We start from the raw sequence: 20,513 nt of genomic DNA, 5'->3' as shown, positions 1-20,513 counted from the left end.
GAATGGAAAAATCACCTCAGCCATCACTAATGTGTTGCATCTAACTAGGTCATGAATGGCAGCCATTTCGCTCAGGAACACTCACCACTCATCAGCAGAATTGGAGATGGTGGGATTATTAAGACAGTAAAAACCCTTTCTATGTACCTTCCAAAAAAATAGAACGTTCCTTAAAGGCAGTTAAAACAAGACTCATGAATGCCATGTGAACCACATGCATTTGGTGGAGAAACATTCACCAAAAATAGATATTATTTGATGTTTAAAAATGACCAAGAAAAAATGACAGCTGCTGGTGACCAGCTCACCGTCCACACAGAAATGACCCCCTGTCAGTGGAAAATTAATAAAGGAGTCAAGAGAATCCGTATGAACTTTCTCTAAGATGGCTGACCGACACTGTGATGTTTGTTCCCTCAGCTGTGCTGTCATTATGTCTGGGGAGACGACCGCTTCTTCTTTCTAGATTCACGGAGCCGGAAGAGACGTGAATTGTTTTTGCCAGGCTAAAGATTTGAGCTCGGCGCAAGGGGCAGGGACTGTCCCCAGCACCATTCATCCTGCCAGCGTGAATTATCTACCGGAGAGAAAGTGTAACGAGTGGATAAAGATCTGTCAAATAGCTCCATGACGGCTGGCAGTCATGATGGGCATGCTTCTAGGCCGAATAAACGGATGGCGTCACACCCTTTGACCTCTGTTGATCGGGAAGGGGAGCTGGTAGCACACGCACACTGCAGAATCTCTCTCCCTGTTGGCTCTGAACTCCCTGGGGATGCTTAGAGAACTGGAACGTTCCCGTTTCCCTTAGCTCAAACTCACTGTTCCCACTCCCCTCCAATTGGCCTGGCACCGGGTGCAGGAGAGTGGTGTTTTGAGTGCAGGACAATGGGGCTTGGGGTGTGGGGTCACCTTTGTTGACCCCACTCCCCCCCACCCTCACTCTGAAAGGGACTTACTTTCACAAAGAGCTGCTTTTGCACAGAAGCTCCAATTATTTCCAGGCTTAGAGCAATAATTAATAAGGTAGACCATGCTTCTCGGTGCTCTCTCTCAATTAGAAAGGCCTAATAAATCACAGCTGCCCTTGGAAAGTGTCTCTGGTGCAGTGCCCCCAGGGTGTAGAACAGAAAGAGAGCATCCGCAGTCGGCGTAGTCCGGGCAGAACGCACGTCGGTGAGGTGCAAGGTCAGCCCCGTGAGTGACTGAGGTTCCCTCTGAGCCAGCTACCCGGCCCCTCACCCCAGCCCCCGCTGTCGTGTCCCAGTCTGGTGTCCAGTTTGTAGGGCGACTCTTCGCTGAGGCCTTTTCCAGATGGGGCGCTGGGGACAGCGGGTCCAGCTGTTAGAGGCATTTCTCAGCCTCAGCCGCGAGCCGATTGGATGGTCGGTTGGAAAACGCGCAGTAAACTTTACCGTCGGCTGCTGCGAGAGTTTTTCTTTCCCCCCGTCTGTCGGCTAGCTCCACTTAGTTAGGATAACCAAGCGCCAAAATGTTTCTTTGTTGAACGGCTTCCACATTTGCCCGGGGAAGGTTGGCCGATGGATGACGAACGCGCTGTTCTTCCCTTCCGTCTGACGAATCATCGAAGCAGACAGCCTCCACCCGCCCCCATCTGCAGTTTTTAACCTCATGTATCTGGGTCACCTGTCAAGGAGTTTTTTTTTGCCGCGGAGTGATGGATTGTGTGTGCATCGTCCGCCCCTGTTTGTCCTCGCTCACGTTACACAAAATAAACGGCGTGAAACGAGAGCGACGAGCGAATGAAGTCGAGACCTTTTTTCAGCGCAAACTCGCGCTTCTCGCGAATTTCTTTTTTAAACCGATAAATCTGGCGTTGCTGAAATGAAATGGGTAAAAAAAAAAAAATCTGAAAAGAAAGCGAAGCATATGTGCAGTTGAGTGTGTACGTTTCTGCGTGAGTTTGTGTGTGCGTGTGTATAGAAGCCTTCTAAGAACTTAAATGTTAATGAGGCACAATGTTCAAATTTATCTGCAAGATCATTTATCAAAGGAATGCAAAACATATTCCAGACTGTGAGGGAGTGTCCCCATGGCCTTTCTTTTCCATGTTCCTCTCACTACCAATAATTCTCACAGCTTCAGGACCAAGTTCCAGATATTAGTCTTGGAAAGAAACAGATTGCCTATACATTATGACGTAAAATGCTCGGAATCTTTCGTGCCAGTTAACAACTACGGGGCGCATTTTGCACAGCACGCCGAAGAGCCTGGTGGACTCATCAGAGGCCAGACGCCGTCTGAAATGAAAGTGGATTTTGAAAGCCCCATAAAATTAACCATGCTGCTTTCGCTTACATCCAATGGTTGACCCCAGACGATTAGCTGGAGCAGAAATTGTGACATTTGAATCTTGGTGCTACCTATAAATAGCTTTGTCACAGAGTGGTGGGGGGGGGGGGATGTTTGAGTGCGGCCATTTGGATGGCTTGACTGAAGTATTTATTGAGGATGGAAGGCAGATGCTCTTTGAAGTACAGCCCGTTCCTTGTGGCTGGAGTTCTGTGTCTCTGTCACCCTGGGATGTTTCCAAGCCCTTCCACCACTCTCCAACCCTTTCTGAAATAGAAATCAGCATCCACGTTCATGTCAAATGCTAATCCGTGGTGAACAACGACAGCAGCTAAGTCCAAAACTTCACTTCCGAGAGCTGCATTTGTGAGGCCACTGACCAAGAGGTTGACGCTCCACAGAGAGGCAGGTCTGTTTGGCCTGAGTCAGCATCCCCCTCTTTATCACTGGCCAACATTTTGTCCTACTTCCTGTTCCCACAATTCCATATATTATAACTCAATGAACTGAACTGCCCCCCACCGCCAACATCCAAGGCCAGCAGTTGGCAAACAGGGACAAAAGGAAATGCATTTCACAGCAAAACTTGTGTTATGAATTATGTTGTTATTATTGGTAATAAATTGAGTGTGAGAAATAGAGAACTAAACAAGTTGGCTGTCGCAGTGAAATACTCCAGAGAATAGGGGAATACTCCCCTAAGTCCCCTCTAGAACAAAAGGGCACCCCTGCAATAGTTTGGACCTCAGTATGGATTTATTTTATTATCTTTTTGTATGCCTGTTTGATGGGTGGGAGTTATATTTCAGAAATAACCGTACAATGCCACAGCAACACTCAGTCCATCTCATAAAGGCAATACTACTTTAGAGTTCCTGAGAACACACTAAATTGGTTTGAAATGACGAAGATTGCTCACACAAACAAGGCTGATTTTCTGATTCATGTGCAGAGCAGATGTTTTTGCCTCATTCCCATATTCATCCAGAACAATTACAGTGTGATCTTAAGTCCCTCTCTCAGGACTCAAGCTTTCACAGAGACCAGGATTAGGGAGCATACTGGAATTATCTGATACACAAAGCAGCGAGAACAGAAAGATGAACCACCAGAGCCATTCATTGTGGGGTGAAGGGAGCTGGGGGGAGGAGGGGTAGAAGAAGGGGGAGAAGTGTAGGTGAGCGGGTCACACTGGTGTCAGTGTTGGTTTGGGTGGATATAGGTGGGGATCTTGGGTCTGCTCTTTTAAGCTTTCTGTCTCTTTTTATCCTGTACCTTGTACTTTCCCTAGTTTTATACTTCACTTCACTGAGATTTAGCCAATGCTCTTACCTGAAGTGGCTTACAGCGCAAATACAAGATGTGCTGTTCTGACCACAGAGGAACGCAGATCGCTGATGAGCGGTGACCCAGTGACCCCGCTCGCGCTCTCAATCGGGGCCGGGAACCCAGCACCAGACGGGGGCCCCGCGGCCTCCCTCTTCACTCTCACCCAATTTCTCCAGCGATGGGAGGCCAAGCATTTGTCACAAAGTCGCCCTGCCAATAAAAACAATGTGTGGCCTGGCTAGGGAACCAGACTGCGGATGGACAGTTAGGGGAGTGGGGGGGGTCATGCTGGGGCCTGGACTCCGGGGAGCCAGCAGATTATTTATACGTTACATAATTCGTACAGTTCCCCCAGGGTGTCTGCAGAAGGACAGGGGCAAGCCTGCGCTCATTTTGAGAGTTCATTTGTTGCATTGCGTGTTAGGCTCGGGCCCAAAAAAATAAAATTGTTTTTCATTTTGTATTTGAAAAACAATAAATTATTCTGTGATAAGAACTACAAATAATGATACTCCTAATAATTTTCCTAATAACTGCCTGAGGTTTTCAACCTTTTCTGATGCAGGGGTCCCCACCCAGGCTCAAGGGCATCCAGGGGACACCATCACAAGTTAAAATGGGTTTTTAAAAAACGGTTTTGTATTTCATAATATTTTCCAAATCTATATAGTCACTGTCTGGGCAGTAACCCCCTACAGTACATTCAAGGAACGGAACCCCAGGGGTCCCCGGACCCCTGTTGAGAACCCAGGCCCTACACTACTCATTGCAGTCTTTTCCAATTATAACATCTTTCTCTGCCTTGCATGAAACACAATCATACTTCTTAGTAAAATAACATTCACACAACCACCCAAAAAAAAGAAAGAAAAAAAACTCAGCTGTGTTAGCTCATGGGATGTTCCAGTGGTCGTCAGAGCTAGCTTGCAGAAAATGCATTTAGGCTTCTCCCCTTATCTCATCAGTAGTACTTCAGTCTGCAGATAATGGAGTTCTACATCTCTCCCAAGTCTCTGTGATAGATGGCATGTTTTCTTATCAGAAAATCAACACCGTGTTTGACGAAGAACGGGCGTCTTTGCTGACAGACGTCTGGCGGAATTGAGACCGCGTACATCACAGAGCCGTGGAAGAAGAGAGGCGGCGTCTGTCAGGGTCTGTCGTTGGGGAGTCAGAGAACGTTGAGGAAGAGGGATGGCACGCGTCGGAGTATTGAGGATGAGAGACCGTGCACGTCAGGCCGTCAGACGCTGTTGCTGGTGAAGAGCTGCTCGTGTCAGAGACTGAGGAAGAGAGACTGTAGTTGTCAGCCATTGTTGTGGAAGAGAAACCATGCATGCTAGAGAATTAAGGGAAATATTGTGTACCTTTATGGAAATGCAATATGCTAGAATATATTGTTAAATATGTGGACGCTTTACACCATTTTTAAAGTATAATCTTGCAAGTCTTACCATCTTGCAAATTCTAAATCTGGCTCTAATTAGCATATTTGCTCATACATTATGAAGTGTGCAATATCCTGATAATGCATTTTGTGTCAGTATATTGCAGTGTATTGCATTTACATAAGGGTATATGAGAAGTCTGTTAACACAGAGACTATGTGGGTCAGACACCGTTGAGTACGCCGAGATTCTGCTTGTGTAGACTTTTCAGGACAAGAGAGTGCCTACTTCAGAGGCTGTCTGAGAAGAGAGTGAAGGAGAGATGGTCTGCTTTTGTGTGAAGCTTTCTTTTTATGCATTGCATCCATTACATTACCTTACATTACAGGCATTTAGCAGGGGCTCTTATCCATTGTGACTTACACAACTTTTTTTACATAGCATTTTTTTTAATAGCATAGCAATTGTATCCAGTTATACAGCTGGATGTCTACTGAAGCAATGCCAATTATGTACCTTGCTCAAGGGTACAACAGCAGTGTCCTACTGGAGAATCGAACCTGTGAGCTTTAGGTTACAAGACCAACTCCTTAACCATTATACTACACTGCCATCCCATCAGGCCTCATAGCATTCACTTGACCATCCTCTCTTTACCTTATTAAACTTATGGTCTTCTGCCAGGATTATCAGGGCGGTGCACTTGTGCGTCAGGGATCGCAAACTTTTCCACCCTTGATGTGGCCTCTGGATCAGCCAGAAACCTCAAGAGAGAATATTCCTTATGAACCGAGAGAGAGCCAGCCTCTCACCAATATAGGACCAGTCTGACTTAAGGACTTATAGGGACATTGAGGTAATCAGGCAACATTTACATTCAGCTCTTAATTGTTTGATTTCTCTCAAGACGCGCTGAGCAGAGGGGTCTTGCAGAACAATAAAATTGGCATGCTGCTTGGCAGACAGGTTAAATGAATAGGGGGAACGTTTTTATGCATATGTTTGCCATGTTAAAAGAATAATGAGTTTGATTGTTTGGTCCCTAGCCCCTCATTAGTTCTACTATGAAGATGTTTTGAATATAGATGTGGGCTCTGGGGTCAATTCATTTGAATCTAAGACATTTGCATTAATAGGATGCTGCAAAGGTTTTTTTAATGCTGTGCATTAACACAACCCACTCAAAAAATTGAATGGTTTTTAGCAGGAGGTCCTTCAGCTATCCCAGAATTCAAATGAAACCGCAAGGCAAGGTGTAAAAACAAAATCTGTAGGCATTTAAACTCTAGTGATGATTCACTTTGTTTTAGATAAGCTACGTACCTTGAAAATAAGTCACATTTTCCATCCTGCCTTTGGTCTAGACTTCACCCCACAGAGATAGCTTTTGAGTGGACAGGCCCATTTCCTGTATGTTGGATTCAGTGTTTCCCGTCTCAAAAAAAAAAAGGACAAAAAGGGAAAATTTTGTCTCGGTGATGAAAAAGCATGAATAAAACATAAATGTCATTGCCCCGGTTATTACATCAGCCCTTAGTGATGCAGCTTCCCTCTTCAAGATATGTCACATAACAAGGGCATAGCTGATTGCCTTTGTGAAGGACCGGCATGGATTTCATTAATCATGATCCCCCATCTCCACCCAGATGTGGGACGCAGCACAGGCTGTCCAAATGGATATTTACTATGCAGAGGTATTATTGAAACAATATACAGTTGATACATCGACTGTGGGAACGGGAAAGAATGCTTTATTTTAGTAAACTAGAATGAAAACTTGGATAAGTAAACCCCTGTGCAATGTGGGTATTCAGTGATCTTGGCTTGCAGTGTAATGAGTTGCCTTAGTTAAGCATTTCAAAATGCCCTCCTTGGCCAAAACTACACAATACTTCCAAAGGAAATTTGGAAAAGCCCGTAAGATTTTGTTTTGAGACATATGTGGAAGACAGCCAGTGAATCTGCCTTGCTGGCTGACTGGGGAAGGTCATTCCTCCATTGAGGAATGAAGGGAAGAGAAGAGCCTGGGCTTTGAGGAGTGGCTGCTGGGAGCGTTAGGTCATGGGACAACTAGCTGGCGAGAGGGCATTGAACAGAAAAGTCTGGTTGGAGTGTATGGTATGATCATTGTCTGACGCTAGGCCGGTCAGTACTACTTGTAGCTTGGTACACCAGTGTGTGAGGTTTTAATTGAACACAGGCAGAAACTGGAAGCCAGTGATGGGAGTTAAAAAGTGGTGTGGCTTGTGAATTTTGGCAGGTTTACATGGGTGGACTGACATGACTTCATTCCGTTTGCTGTTTCATCGGTAAATCGCTTTTCCGTCACTCTTTACCAAATTATTCACTTTATCCAAACCAAAAAATATCCACCCATGTTGAATGTGCATATACTGTTTGCCAAATTCCATTTAAAATATTTGATATTTACTGTGACTAACAGAGCTGAAATTAAACACTGTAATCTTGGAACATCATCTCACCGTCATTATCATCACCCTGTGACAAGTGCACGTATCTCTGGGGAAACATAAGCATTCAAAGTTCAGTTGAGCACTTCCAAGCTTTTTATGGTCAGTCTTGACCTTTAAAGAGATAGTATGACATCACACCTTTAGTCTGATGGCTAATCAGTATTTTCTGGCCTGTGAACTGTTTAATAGCTTAGATTTTTATGACCTGCTCAGTGAGGCTGTTAGCCCCCGACACACAGACATACCCATAATTCCTGGTGGCCGATGTCCTTTATCATTCCATGTTTTAGTAGTTCCTCTGAACATTTTTGCTCATTCTGCAGTTCCAAGAACATTAAGACGTGCCGTTTAAGCGAGGTAGAATGACATTCAGGCCGAGCTAAAAAGTGAAGTCATTCCATGCCGGCACCGTGAGGTTGCGATGGCTCTTGCTCGTGTAACGACATCTGCTTGTTTAAAGTTATGAGACACGGCTGTGATGTGGGATCGTTCAGCACTGTGACTCATTATATTACAGACCTCCACCCGACGCCACCACCCCACTCCTGACGGTTGGCTAAGTGGTTTAATGGTGACACCTATAAAACTAAGTCTTTCTGCTTATTATATTCTGATTTGGGTCAGAGAAGAGTGGCTCCAAGCCAGGGATTTCTCATACACCAACAGGGGAAATCATTGGTACTGTAGATACTGCTACCAGGCAGTGACCTGTACATTTGCACATGAACACACATGCACATGCACACATGCACACACATGCACACACATACACACAGAAAATCTTCCATACACCCCAGGAATATGCAGACAGTGATGAGTGCTTTGAATACCAAATATCTGCTTGGTGCAACTGCAACTCGAGACTTTGCATTTATTTCTGCTTAAATTAAGCAGAGTTAAGTTCAGTCACGTTGTAAAGAAGAATATGGTCTATCTGAACACTTTGCAAGACCATGGCGCAGCGAATACTTGCAGTCCACATTAAGTATAAATGCAATTCAGTCTAAGAACAGTAAATGTAGCTTGCTAAATTGCTATCTTTTTCTTCCTGCTTACACTGCACAGAGCCTAATTTGCATATTAATGTACCCACAGGTTTTCTTTCAAGGGTTGCACGACGTGCTGTCTTAACACAATAGTCCCTAAGTATCTTTGCTTTATTTTTTTGGGAATCTTTAAGTAAATAATTTTATGCTTGTGTATTGCTGATTCATTTCTGTGCACAAGTTCAAGCTGACAGCAAACATTGTGACTGTTACGGATGTCCCATTGTTGCAACAGTATAACTGTCATGAATTGATGTACTAGTTTTGTCTTGGCTGCTCGCCCAAAGGATGATCTTGATGGCCTGCTCTGGGTGAAATCCAGTCATTTGACTAAGGCACCAAGTTACAGTAAAGTAACAGTGTATCATGTCTGCTAAAATTCTGAGTTCTTTATTAATAAACATGAAACTTATTGGATTACACTACTAGCACTGAAACAAATAGATATGAATAAAAATGCATCTATGTGGAATGCTATAACCTAAATTTGCATAAATAGCCTTTAAATACTTTTTTTTTTACTGAACAGCTTTTTTGACATCTTGATCATTACATCAGAATAATGTTATGCATCTCATGCCATAAGTATTGAAGAAAAAAAGAGGGAAACAGATGAATGAGTTAATTACATTATTGCTAAACATATGACATCATTTTCACAAAATTTTCTAAAATTATTGCAGTGAGCTTTATACATTTTTAAAAAGTAACCAATGGAAAACAGATTTAGGGACATTTTCTCATTTTTATAATAAGCGTTCTCTAGTTAAGACACCCCATATTTCAAGCCACATCAACTTCGTTTTCCTAGAGTTTTAAACCTTAAAACCATCAGGTCAATCCTTATGACCATTCAGCTGGTTTAACTGAATCTGGATAGATGCGTAACACCATACACCACCACCACCAGCCTGCACACAAGGCAGGATGGCTCCATTGATTCATGCTGTTTATGCCAAATTATGACCTTACCGTCTGCATGTCACCATAGAAATCGAGATTTGTCAGACCACACAACCTTCTTCCAGTTGTCCAGTTTTGGTGATCACATGCCCACTGTACCCTCACCTTCCTGTTCTTAGCTAACAGGACTGGTATGTGGTCTTCTGCTGCTGTAGCCTATCCACTTCAAGGTTCAATGCATTTTGGGTTCATAGATACCCATCTGCAGTTTACTGTAGTAAATGGCTGTTATTTGAGCATTTGTGGCCTTTCTGTTAGTTTGAACAACTTTATTTTCATCTGACCTCTCTCACAATAATTTTGTTAGCCAACAGAGCTGCCGCTCTCTGGTGGGTTTGTATTCATTACACCATTCTCTGTAAACTCTAGAGACTGTAGGGCATGAAAATCCAAGGAAGGCAGCTGTTTCTGAGAAGCTGGAGCCTCCGCACCTGGTACCAACAATCATACCGCAGCCAAAGTGGAAAACTTAGGTCACACATCTTGCCCATTTCTAATGTTTGGGTGAACAACAACTAAACCTCTTCACCATGCCTGCATGCTTTATACAGTATATTGAGATGCAGACACATGAATCGCTGTTTGGGGGAGCAGGTTATGTGCGTTAACGAGCAGGTGTACCCAATAAACTGGCCACTGGGTGTACATTTTGAATTTTAAGACCAACGGGTGAAGAGGTGAAAGGAGACATCTTGAATGCATTAGCTTGTCCTGCAGTGACCCCATCTGCCCATATATTCAGGGCCCACGTCTTTGATCTTGGGGTGAGACTCCAATATTTTCAACCTCCTGCCCTCTCTCAGTAAACCTCACACATTCCGGGTCCATTCTCGTGAACTTTGAGATTGATGTCGCGCACCATTGAATTCGAAGGAAAACATCTTACTTATAGAAGCTGCCTACAGTATTTCACGATTATGAAGACCATAGTTCTGTGCTCCACAGTCCTGCAATTTCTTCACTCAATTGTGCCAGCAAAGGAAAGAAAGGGAGGCTGAAGGACACAGGTTTTGTGGGGGAGAGAGAAAAAAGGAGAGAAAGAGAGATATAAACTGAATCAGAGAGTAGTAAAATAGAAAGAGTGAGGGAAGGAGAAAGTTATGGGTCACAGAGGTACAGGTAAATTGTAAGATAAAGAGATAGATATTGAAATATTGTGAGAATGACAGAAAGTGAAGAAAAAGGGCAGGCAGTTGAAGGTAGTCCCTGTGGAAAACGCATGTCTTTACCAGGGCTTAGTAGAAACAGCTGGGCCAAGCACCTGCCAGGACTAAGAACCAGTTTCCTTTCCGTGTTGGACAACTTTCCAACCCAAACATGAAAAGCAGAAACGAAACATACCCAATGACGGAGGAGTCTCATACCCCGCCACCCCACCCCACCCCACGTTCCACAGGCCACAGGACCTGGCAGGAGGACAAAAAAACATGTTGCGGTGAAAATATTTTCAAAAATATTAAATATTAATTCTAAATATTATTATTATTATTTTATTTTTGTTTGAATATCCGTTGTGAGTTTCAGCAAAGTTGAATGTACTGTTTGGTTCTTGAGATTAAGACAAGAGACTTCTGTCCCCTACAGGGGACAAAAATGAATTGCTGGGTCTTAAGCCAGGAATACGCCAAGGCGGCGATTGGCCGAGAATGCAAATAGGTGCAAATGAGGCGACAACCATCAGCATAGTGTGACCACTTCATCATCAGAGGGCTGGGACAGCTCACTTCTGTCACGTGTCGACTTGACCCCCTTGTTGTCGGCTGACTATTGAGCGCCTGTCCGTTTGGTCTATTCACGGCTTCAGCAGAGTTTACTTTTCAGAAATTTTTATTCTTCTGCCTTTCCCCGTTACCGCTTACATATATATTTTTTTTGGTTTCTGTGTTTACATCATGTTATTTAGACACCATGGTAATGTGTGAGCAGTGCTTTGCCTTCTCGAAGAATTTTGAAAAAGTCAGGGATATTGACCCCCCCCCCCCCACACTCTGAAAATCACACTTATTTGGTGGAGGTGGTAAACACTCCGAGATCGTTCCAGAATATCCGTTAAGTGGTTGTTTGTGCACTTATCTGATCGATATCTGGTTATTGTTTGTTCGAGAGTTTTGTTCAGAGTTTTTGCACAAACAACATTTAAGCTCTGAGGCTTAGCCTGCACTCGTGTTGAGTGGCTTTGCCAGCTAAGCCACTCGGTAGCCCCCAAAGTGTGTTTTTTCATCGAGTGTTTTATTTACGTGAGACTCCATGAATAGCGGCAGGCTGCGTGAAATGGCGTGGACAGTTGGAAACCTTTCTTGCCGCTGGCTTCAGTTCATGAGTTCACACTAATAACATCCCGCTGTGCTGGTTTAATAGTACATGTGTGGGAGGGTATTTATAGGGAAAGTCAAGAGAAGTGGAGTGTATTGTATGGCCTGTCCTGGACTGAGGGTGTAAAGGACTTCTCTTAGCAAAAACCTTTAGCCTGTCAGTTAGCGCCTGTCGCCAGATCAGTATCTCCCTCCCCTGAACAAAAATGAGCAGAAATGTTTCCTGTTCCTGGATCAGAAGCATCCTTTGCTGTCCAGTGCTCCACAGAAACCTTTCAGCTGAGAGTTTAGTATTAACTTCTACTATCCAGAGATCAGCAGAAGCTTTTACTACATAACTTCTACTGTTCAGAGAAGAGCAGCTGCCTTTACTGTTCACAGATCATCACCCACCTCCCCGGTCTAGAAATCAGCTGCTATCTACACTTTTTAGAGAGGCACTGGTCCCTGTATTGGAGCGGCCAAAATTGTTAGCACACCTCATTAGAATTCTGATTGGGTTTCTTTCTTAATTCAAATTTAGTGGAGCATAAAAAAACTGATATCAGTCACGGAGCCATAATAATTGAGATCATGTGCGTTCAGCCTTCATTATCAATCAAAGACATATTTCTGCATTAGCTTGTGTGCAGCGTGGCACTTTATTGATTTTGTGGGTTTGCTGGTGCTTAAATGAGATCCACCGCAGTGTGTGAAGGCACTGCGGAGTCCTTGCTGATAATGACTATTTGATCTGTCCGCTATTGTCACGGCTACGACTGTGAATGATGAGAGAGATTCCCGGAAAGGAAAAAGTCATTGCGATAAAGCCAACCATTGCTTTGGGTCCCTGCGCAATCTGCTTTGGGGGTTTTGTGAAGTGTTCTCTCTTGCTTCAGACCACAGACCCATAAATGCCCTGTACTAAATGTCATTATAAAACCGGAAAAGTCATGAGAAACTTCTGTAAGTATTTAAAATATCTTTCAGTACAGAGGAAAGCTGTATAGCCCAATTGAAAAATTACATAAAAAACTGAAAATATGACAAAAAGTACAGAAAGTTAATAATTCCCTTTCCAAGCATATTTATTCAGTCACAAGGGCTCTGTTTTAACAGTCAAGGCGCAATTCTCAGATTCTAGTGTTAACTCAATGCGCTGGTGAGAAAGGGCGTTTGTTAATTTTGCGCAATTATGGCGCGGCTGTAGAAGAGGCTGGTTTGATAGCAAAAAATTAACTGTGAGTGTAATTGGGGTTTGGTTTCATTACTGCCAAACAGAGCGCCCATTTCCTCCCCTTTAAAAGCGGTGTTCACCATTTTGTGTTCAAACGGGTTTACTGCACAACACGAAACTACCGAACCTGGGCAGGTGACAAATATTCCATTTGTGGGAGATGAAACCAGCAATTTCATGTGCGCCCAGGCGCGTTTCTGCTAACGTTGTCACAAAAATAGGGCCCGTAGTGTTAACCCACAAGGCTGTTACAAAACATTTATAGCACCGCATGTCACGTGATTTGAACTTGCATGTATTTTCACAACCATGCAGAGGTGCAATGTTTTTAATTAACACTTCTCCAGTGACCTGACTTATTATCAGGAAAAGAGCAAACAAATCCAGTGACCCACCCCTCATCTTTATTAAAATGAGTGTTGTTACATTCCAGGTGTCTTTGCTGAGCCAAGACACAGAAAGTCATTTTAAAACTTTGAGCAAAATCTATCCCCGCTTATCTGACTGTTCCTTGGCTTTGTGTGCTTTGAGGTCCCCAAACACCAGGGTGGACCATCAGCTGAACTGAGGTCAGTTTGGGTGGTTCAGTTACGTGTGTAAATGGAACAAGACCCACCAGCCACAGCTGTCTTGTTTGGTTTTGTTCCTGTCTTGGTCCACCTTATCTAATGACTCCTGAGGAGGTATGCAGTGCTTGTATTTCAATTAGGACTGACTCAGAAGAGGCCATGTTATGGCGTTTTCAGACCTAAGAGACCCCAAAGGAGTCTTGGGGATTATGAAATTATAAAAGATAATATTGTCAAAGAAATGTTGTTGAAACTACTTCAAGCTTTTCTGTAGATGTCGGCTGGAATTGCTGTATTTATTAACCATCGTTGACGCTGTTGGAATTGGGTCAAATAAATATGTAAAAGTCAAAATGTAGAAGCAAAGCAAAGATGTGAATCCCTCACTCTTGGTAACAAATCTCTGTTAGTGCAATCATTTGTTTGTGTAGATTCTTTTTTTGTTCAAAGATGATAAACAAACATGATGTTCCCAGAGGATGAGAAAAATGCAAAAGATCTCTTTTGCTTTCTTCCCAAATGAAAGTAAGACATGCACTCTGCCATATGAAAATGTCTTGTGTATCACTTGATCTTATCAATATAAGATCAATACAATCTTATTAAACGTTCTCTTCATTGATTTTCAACCAACTCATTACATCTGTTGTCCAAAATGTGAGGCTTTCCTCAACCTGGAAAGAAAACAGAAAGGAAGAAAAGAAAAGAAAAGAAAAAAGGATGCAAATAATATTATGATTCTATATTAAGGAACACCTTGCAAGATGAGGATTCCGTTTTCCTATTTCTTGTTTGTCTCATTTGTATCTTGCATTGTTTTCCCATTTTTCCTTTGTGTAATGCTCCTGTGTAGATTTTAGGAGAGTCAGTTCAGACACAGAAGATGCACAGTTTGTTCTCCTGAGAAACAGAGGAAGGCTGGGCTGACTCCTGAGGTTCACTTGAAGTGTGCACAGGGAGGCATTCTGTCACCTGCAAATATACTAGAATATCAGATTTCCTTTGATACTTGGATGGGTCGAAGTTGTAAAAGAGTCACGTGTTATTATTGTTTGAGAATGCTTGAATTTTCAGTTTCTTTGTTCCCGTGGAAAAATGGTGTGACAGCTCATTTGTAACACGGTGCGGTACTAAATAAGGAATGATTGACCTTCACTGTGTGAGACGGTCACAGACATGGGGGAAAAAGTATTTTCGTCTGTATGAATTTTCATTGCTCGCACAGAAAGCGGTCTGTAATAGAGCTTCTCGATCAGTCACAGAAATCTGCAGAGAAAACTGTTCGCGTTCTTCTGGAGATTATTTTAACGGGTGTGAGGATCTGGGTTGAGGTTGGGAGAGGATGGGCGCTCGCTGTTACGCCTTTTTTTTACGCCTCGCTCTTGACTGCAAAATTAGTCCCGGCCTGTTTTCTTGTGATTGTGCCCATGGAGCCGTTGAGTTTCCTGTCATCTCCTTGGTTAATTCCGAGCTTTTCACATGTTTATGTGAACTTATGTGTCATTGTGTATGAGTGTAAAAAGGTGAAAATAAAGAGCAGATGATCGCCCGCTGTGTGTGTGTGTGCACCCATGTGCACCCATTTGTGCAAGCATTTGTGTATATATAATGTACATGTGCTTGTGGGGTTAGGGTTAGGGTTAAAAACCAAGAGATTTACTTTGAAGTGAGGAGTGTAGATTGGGCCTTATGAAGTGCTACATTAGAGCTCCTGTAACTACATGTGTCTAGAGACTTTCTCTTGCAGAATTGAACGCATACACAAAAAGAAAAAACAGAAAGTTCATTTTGGGGCTGGTAAAAATAAGCCTTACCTTCAACAGGTGCCCAGGTTTTAATGATCTTTATTGGAGCACACGCTTGTTCGTTGAATACTGCCCGCATTTGTACTCTTTAAATTAAATTCACACCCACAGTTATGAAGGGTTTTTGTACAAAACCACAAAGGTTTTTAAATAATGAAATAAGAAAGAAATATGCAGGACCTTTGTGCCTTTGCTGGAAGGCAGCCTTTAATCATATTTAACCTGTGGATTTCTAGAGAATTCCCTAATTAGATTGTTGTTTAAGTGTGATGAGTCTCAATAGGCTTTGTGGGTGGTGGGCTCAGTTATTATTGATTCAAACCATTATTAAATTTATGGAAATGAAGACAGTTGTGTCAGTGCAGTGGTTAAGTATAATTATTAACGGTGTATTTTTTCCCTGGTTTTTAATAAAGACCTGCTGTTTCTTTGTGACTGAGCATCAAATTAAAGTGCAATTAAGAGAAACATTCTTACCTCTAACTGCATATACAATACCTTCACGCCTCACCACAGTCACCTGTTTGTTTTCAAACACCATTTTGATCCAGATTATAGTTTCATTCAGGAACGGCACAGCAAGGAGGTGCACTACGGATAGGACCGGAAAAGAGAACAGATTTTACTGGCAGGCTTTTCTTTCATTCAGTTACACTCTGGGTAAAGACCAAATCCTCTGTGACTGTGGTGATCCTTGCGATCCAGGTTGCGATCCTGACCCCTTTCTGCAGATTGAGGTACAGTACCACACCCGAGTCCTCCTTCTTCATTGGCTGCCAATTCTCCACCCACACCGTGCACTGAATCACTGTTGCTTTCCATTTGTGCATTCAGGCCAGTTAGCCCAAAGGGTGCGGCACTGCTATGTGAAATGCTATGTGAAAAGTGCTATCGATGCAACAGCTGCTTGGATCTTGCGCTTGGAGCTCAGATGACAGGGCCAAAATCCCAATGAGCCAAATCAATATCTCAGAAGAAGAAGAGGTTTTCTGAGGTTAGGCTGTTGTATCATGCCAACGCAACCTTCCACTGACTACAGCAATTAGCAGTGAAGACGCAGTGAAAGCTTGACCACAAACGATGGAACACAGGAGCGGCTAAGCATCACATGCTGTGGTCATGCGCCCATCTTTTGGAATAAAAATTTTGTTTGAAAAGCATTTGAAAATTATTTGGAAGTATTTTTTGAAAAGCATATGATGTATCAACTGCAGATCCAGATAAAGCATTTGTCATAAAAAGTGAAAGGCTGGAAAATTGTTCTCTGTAAGCAGCAATCCTGGATACATTTTGTCAGAAATTTCAGAATCAATTTGTTTTGGTCTTTCTGCAGTGACTGATGTAATCATGGCATTCTCGGTGTTTGCCGTTTTTTTTATCTCCTTTTACATCTGAGACATCGCCCCGAAGTGCTGGTTAGGAGTCTCATCACAGCTCTGGAATCTCCGGAAATAAACGTACTTCAGTTAATTAAAGTTCTGTCAGTGGGAAAGTAAGTCAATAAATACTCATTGTCAGGCAACACCTAAAGTACAAGAACATGACAGAATTCTCTCTCGTGTGGGTATCTGTTATACAAGTGCTGTTGGTGAAAACAACGAAATCTGAAGATTTCGAGGCTGTCTTACGAGACAAAATGCATAATTCTGTTCCGATCAGCAGAGTGAGCGGTGACAGGGCCCTGACAGCAGTTCAGAAACATAAAGAACTTTACGCATGATCTCTTGTTCTTATACGTCTACAACGGTCTGCCAATATAACTGCCAGTAATGGAGCATTTTAAATCTCTGTTTGTTCCATGGGAAACGCATAAAGATCCTAAGCTGTTAAAAAGATTTACAGAAATCAGTAAATTTAACGTGCATGTTCATGATTAAAGGAGAGTGATGACATGACGTTTCCAAGTTTGTGTCAGTCATCCCAATGCTGAGTAAGAGTTGGTTTGTCGATTTGGCTTCGGTGGAAGCAGGGGTAATTCACATCCAAATGTGAAATTGGTTTCGCAATAAATCTCTGTTGCGCAGATGGGTGATTCAGAGAAGAAGGGGGTCCAAGGTCTGGCTGGCTCAGAGTGTCTCTCTCGAACCAGAGAGCTCTCGTGCTGCGACTCTCTCTAATTCCTAACAGGCAACAACGACAGGCCAGTGCTGCTTCTCACAATGCCGTGCATGAAGTTCCAGCAATGAACATTCTTTTCTTTATTTCTCTTGTTTCGTCTGTCCTGCTGTTTTCCCCTCTGTCATTTTGGGGGGCGTGCCCCGCGTAGCCTGATTCGAAAGGACCGGTGAGGCGGCCCGTATCAAATGCGGGCTCCCTTTGCGGACGAGCCGGTTACATATGGATTTCATCATGATGGAGGGGGTATTTTTTTGTTCGTTTTAAGAGTTCGCAGAGGCGAGATGACTTCAGCCAGCTCTCGGCCGGTCGAAGCGGCCGCATTACCGTCGCGGATTGTGCAGACACGGCATTGGCCCGAGGCCCGCCTGCTCGCCGGGGAAGCGGCGCTGGCCGCCTCCCATTCCATGAGCTCTGCCGCTGTGCCGTCCCCAGGCCTAATGCATTTTAGATGGGACTAAACCCCCCCCCCCCCCCACCACCACATCTCATTAGATCACTGCTTATTGATATACACCGAGTGGACAAGGTTGCTGGTGTTGTAATTCACCCCAGGGCGCTGTGGGATGGCTGTGTCTTGCCTGCAGCTTTTCTGCATCTGCGTGGGGCGATGAGGCGATGTGGCGACGCACCTTTTTATGGATTCTTTTCCTGTGTGGAAACTCCTCTCTGACCTGCAGGTTTGAATGGGAATGAGCGAGCGATGCAGCAGCGGAGTATGGTAACGATGTACTGGGTCAGCGTTGCGATTCCCAGAATGCATTTGTGCGCACGGTACCGTATTAGGGTGCTTTCTGCGGTTGTTTGGCAGTGTGGTTTGCAAGCACAGACACCATTAATCACGTGTTTCTGCGGATGGTGGGCAGATGTTGCCGTTCCGCCTGTCTGACTCTGAAATCAGGCTTAATTAAGACATTTGTTCATAAAAAAGCAATAAATAATAAAGGACTGTTTTGATGCGCCTAACTTCTGTCCCCTGCGCTGCGGTGATCTACGATCGATCCTGGCTCTTTACTCTCACGGCATTCGAACAAAAAAGACCAGCGGACGCTGCGTACCCCGACCGCTGAGGGCGGAGTTCTCAGCTGTGAGATCAGCAAGAGGATCCAGCGACTGATGGGCGTCTCTTTTTCCATTAGAATATCTTCCAGCCAGACATCTGCTCTCGTCCCGCAGTCACAAACACACACAGACACAAACAAGAGCCACAGAAATAACGCTACATAAATGAACACAGGAATACGCACGTGCGTGCTTAAACGCAACCAAACACAAATGTAAACCTGTAAAAGCACACCCGATCTCTCTCTATCTCTCTGTCACACACACACACACATAAGCTGGCTATTGCTCTGTCTCACAGAATGATTGAAAAAACATCTGAGATAGGGTGTTCCAAAAAGGTATTTATTTGAAAAAAAAAATGCAATGGGGAAACTGCAGTGTTCCACTGAACGAAACCTTGCTTCTTACAAAATGGTCTCTCTTCTGCAGCTTACATACCAGGTTTTAACCTATGTCAGTTGCAATCACCAGCAGCTTCGGAGACTGGTGGCGGTTTAAGGTAGACCGGATTTATAACAGAACATGTAAAATGTAATGTGTTGTACAGAATACATTATATTTTGACCATTACACAAAGTTAAAATAAAGAGGCCTTCATCTATCTTCAAACACACAGAAAGACATGCTGTAGCCCCACATGAAGTACAGTACACACACACTGTAATTTGCAACTCATCAGGGAAAAATGTGGCGGGGCCTCATGACTGTACCTTTCCTCTTGTAACTGTTTGCGGTGTCTCTGCCTAACTGTCCTTCAAAGCCTTAGGTTTCTTTTATTTATTAATATGCTTGATTAAAAAAAAGCCCTTGAGCAAATAAACTGCATTTAAAAAAAAATCTTCAGGGACTGAGCTCTTACTGTAATTGTGGGATAAGGAACTCATGTGTTTTCCCTTCTTTGTTTATTTACTTCACAGGGGCTTGTTTGCCAGTCATTACACGGAGACTCACTACCTGGAGAACGGAAGCGTGGTCACTGGCTCTCCAAACTCTACGGTAGGCTGAAGACCGGGCCTTCTCCCTCGTTTGCTTACATGATTGTTCGGGGCAACAAACACATCCTCCAGTTGCTTTCGCCGCATTGGAACGTTCTAGTCCAGATGGTTTCGACATTTTTTGGGAGTCTGGAGAGGCATTCAGAAAGACAGCCTGAGCAGGGAGCTTCCCCTGGTTTAGCCAGTAACAGTAACAGCATCCCGTGCGTGCAATAAATTTACCTGTAGGTCCTGTAGTATATAAAACAAGCTAGACATCATGTAAAAATTGCTTGCGTTGTTCATATTACAGACCATATCACGACTTATGAATAATAAGACATAGATCACATTTAGTCTCTTGGCCAAGATAAAAGAATAAAGCTGAAATTCTATTCGCTTATGCACGCACACACAGCAATGATAATTACTGACTGCAAGATATTTTATTCATATTGGCATTCATAAACAGATTTCTCCTAAATGGCTGATTTACAGGAACAGACATGCTTTGGGGGTGTTTTCATTGTAGTTCATGTTTCAGACTGTGAAGCGAAACATAAAAGTGATGAATGTTGCTTGGATATGAACTGATGCATTGACGTACCTTCACCGCCCGAAATGCTAACTTAATTCCGAAAGAAGTATCATAACGGCTGTGTCCACAGCACGTACTACCAAAACTGAATTCAGTGGTCATTTCAAAAAGACCAGTAAATACCGTTGACAATTGGCAATGGTGCTCAGCTGTGTGGGTTCTTAGTTTGATTTTCTTGCAAACATACAACACCAATTTGAAAGTCTGGAAAGACTTATTTGGGGATTAAACTTTCTAAGCTTCGCTCCACAAAATTGGATTACTGGTAAAACAACAAAATTTTCAGAAAGTCAATAGATCTCTTTAATAATAACACCTCCAATGAAGTTTGCCCGGGCTAACTTTC

General features: G+C 43.3%; 2 protein-coding genes across 2 annotated transcripts in view; both read left to right on the top strand.

The window, feature by feature from the left end:
- LOC135247368 (disintegrin and metalloproteinase domain-containing protein 12) overlaps positions 1-20,513 on the top strand; it is an 83,768-nt gene that overhangs the window by 23,051 nt on the left and 40,204 nt on the right. The window contains exon 4 of the mRNA XM_064320727.1: positions 19,513-19,591. Coding sequence (XP_064176797.1) covers positions 19,513-19,591 — 79 coding nt within the window. The remainder of the gene's footprint in view (positions 1-19,512; positions 19,592-20,513) is intronic.
- uros (uroporphyrinogen III synthase) overlaps positions 18,561-20,513 on the top strand; it is an 82,599-nt gene continuing 80,646 nt past the window's right edge. Inside the window, exon 1 of the mRNA XM_064320725.1 lies at positions 18,561-18,564. The gene's annotated coding sequence lies outside the window, so the exon portion shown is untranslated. The remainder of the gene's footprint in view (positions 18,565-20,513) is intronic.

This window comes from Anguilla rostrata, chromosome 2, assembly GCF_018555375.3.
Source record: "Anguilla rostrata isolate EN2019 chromosome 2, ASM1855537v3, whole genome shotgun sequence".
In the NCBI taxonomy this organism is placed as follows: domain Eukaryota; kingdom Metazoa; phylum Chordata; class Actinopteri; order Anguilliformes; family Anguillidae; genus Anguilla; species Anguilla rostrata.
This window is presented reverse-complemented; position numbering and strand designations above follow the sequence as displayed.